The sequence below is a fragment of the Telopea speciosissima genome, chromosome 4 (assembly GCF_018873765.1).
Source record: "Telopea speciosissima isolate NSW1024214 ecotype Mountain lineage chromosome 4, Tspe_v1, whole genome shotgun sequence".
NCBI lineage: Eukaryota > Viridiplantae > Streptophyta > Magnoliopsida > Proteales > Proteaceae > Telopea > Telopea speciosissima.
Window position 1 is genome coordinate 59,345,517 of NC_057919.1, and position 2,537 is coordinate 59,348,053.

Below are 2,537 nucleotides of genomic sequence, written 5' to 3' on the forward strand. Positions count from 1 at the left end.
CATCTTCTTCAGAAAGATAAAATAAAGAGAGTCGTCATTGAGATTAGGGTCTAAGACTCACAAATAAAAATATAAATGATTCAAAAAATGGGTTCCATTGGAGACCGGTCAAATCAAAGTTCAAGATATGAGTCATCAGATTGCGGATTAAGGAAGTTGTTAGGCACCTCAATCCACTCGATCGGTTATATTACTTTTCCTATTTACTTGGTGAAAATTAAATAAATTAAACACAATTTAGCAAGGAGAAGAGTGTAAGATCCTTAGGTAGTGTTGTATTTGAGAAGTGCCATTTTACATTTGGTGGGTACAGCTTACATCTGGTGTAGGCGTTACACAACCAATTAGCATTCTCTTGCCCATTAAATTAATCACGAAGACATAACTAAAAGCATAATTAGAATGAAATGACAACAAAAAAATGGGAATTTATTGCACTCTATTATTCACAAGTACATGACAGACAAGCTAGTTAAAAAAATAAAAAAAAATAAAAAAAAAAAGGAATTTAGAAATAGATTAGGACAAGATTAAGAGAACTAATTAATGAAAAAAATAATGTATCTAAAGCATACCCAACAGGTAAATAAATTGTCTAAAACTATGACCCAACAGGTGAATTTAACTCTTGTCACCTGCTGCTTATTTACAAACCACAAAATTACCACTTGAAAACAAAAAAGAAGATAAAACAAGATCAAATTAATAAGAACCTTAAACAGATTCTGTAGAGTTATCTTCCTCTGTTTCTTTTGACATTTCTTCCAATGACTTTCCCTTAGATTCTGGCACCAAGAAAGTGAGCCCAAATCCTAGTACATTTACCACTGCAAGCACAAGAAGGGAATTCCTCACACCAATCCCAGGAGGGTAACCAGCATCAGTCTTTGACTTATCTCGACTTTGTGCAGCATACAGGAATCCAAAAGCTCCCACAATTGCACCAGCTTTCCCTGAAGCTGATGAGAGACCATGACATGTTGATCTAAGTCTTGCTGGAAAAATCTCAGCTGGAACAACAAATGTAGTACTATTTGGTCCGAAATTCGCGAAAAAGAAGGTAAGAGCATATAATATAACAAACCCAACTTGATGCCCTTTCAAAGTCCAATAATGATAAGGAATTGCAATTGCAAACATGAATACTGTCATGAAGAAAAAACCCATCAATTGAATGTAAAATCTTCCGATTTTATCGATAAAATAGACGGTAAACCAATAACCAGGCACAGTACCACAAAGTGCAATTAGGGTTTGTGCTCTTGCAATCTTAAAAAGCTCTTGAATACCATTCATAGCTGTTGCAGGAGGAATCCAACCAACTGAGCTAAAAATGTCTTTTTGAAACAAATTTTGACTATAATAAGCAATATCTAATAAGAACCATGTAGATGTAGTTCCTAACAAATGCAATCCATGCCTTTTTAAGAATTCCTTTGAGAATAACCCAAAATTATTACTTCCTTTCTCCATCATAATTGTCTCTGCTTTCTCAGCTTCTATCTCATTTTGATCAACTTCAACTTCAACTTCAAGTACCTTTGACATATCTTTAGCAACCTTTGCAGCATTTTTAGCAACTAGAGCAGTATACCTAGGTGTCTCAGGCATCTTCACTCGAGAATAAAATGTTAAAGCAGCAGGAACAGCTCCAAACATTAGAATTATTCTCCAAACATAATCAGCTTGAGGAACAGTAGAACCAATTGGATCTTTAGAGTAAGGTGGTGCAGGGTAATAATGATTAAAAATAGATGAAACAAGAATTGCCATTGTTCCACCAGCAATAATACCAAAACCTTGCATTGCAAACACAGCAGCAATAAAAGCTCCACGAGTTTTCTTATTTGAATACTCAGACATTATAGTTGCAGAAAGTGGATAATCACCACCAATACCAACTCCAAGCCAAAATCTAAAGAAACATAAAGTTGCCATCACAGTTGAAGGTTTACTACCAAAAGAAAGACCAGAAGCAATTGAACATAAAATCATGAGTAAAAGTGTTACACCATAAACACTTTTTCGACCTAATTTGTCACCAAGCCAACCAAAGAAAAGTTGTCCAACTAAAGTACCACATAAAGCAACACCATTAACTGCTGCTGAAACATTTGGAGGAAGTGTTCCTGGTTTTGGAGAACCATCTACATGATAGTAAATACGACCAAGAAGTTTTGTAACTAAAGAAATGCAGAAGAGATCATAAGCATCAGTGAAGAAACCCATTCCTGCAACAACTATTGCTGTGATTTGATACCATTGTGTCTTAGCTGTATCTAAAGCACTGAAAACATGTAGATCTTCTTTGGCCATGCTCCAGATCTTCCTTCCTTCCTGTATATCATGAACAGAATTGAAAGTTTTGTAAATAAGAATTGAAATCACAAAAAAAAAGGGCAAAAAAGAAAATAAAAATCAAACACAAACCAGGAAAGAAATGGACTTTGATCTTCAAAGTGGTGGTGAGTGACAGTGAGTACCAATGGGAGTCAAATGAAGAAAAAGTCAGAATATATATAAAAAGGGAAATTCAT

At 34.8% G+C, this 2,537-nt stretch overlaps 1 protein-coding gene across 1 annotated transcript; it reads right to left on the reverse strand.

Annotated features, from left to right (window-relative positions):
- Positions 1-714: 714 nt before the first annotated feature.
- Positions 715-2,331, reverse strand: LOC122659981 (inorganic phosphate transporter 1-4-like). The gene has a single exon (XM_043855146.1). It carries the CDS (start codon positions 2,314-2,316, stop codon positions 715-717), a length of 1,602 nt encoding a protein of 533 aa, XP_043711081.1. The 5' UTR covers positions 2,317-2,331.
- Positions 2,332-2,537: the final 206 nt, after the last annotated feature.

Bases quoted from the DNA above. Each gene is read 5' to 3' on its own strand.
- LOC122659981 (XM_043855146.1), bottom strand. From the start codon at position 2,316: ATGGCCAAAGAAGATCTACATGTTTTCAGTGCTTTAGATACAGCTAAG.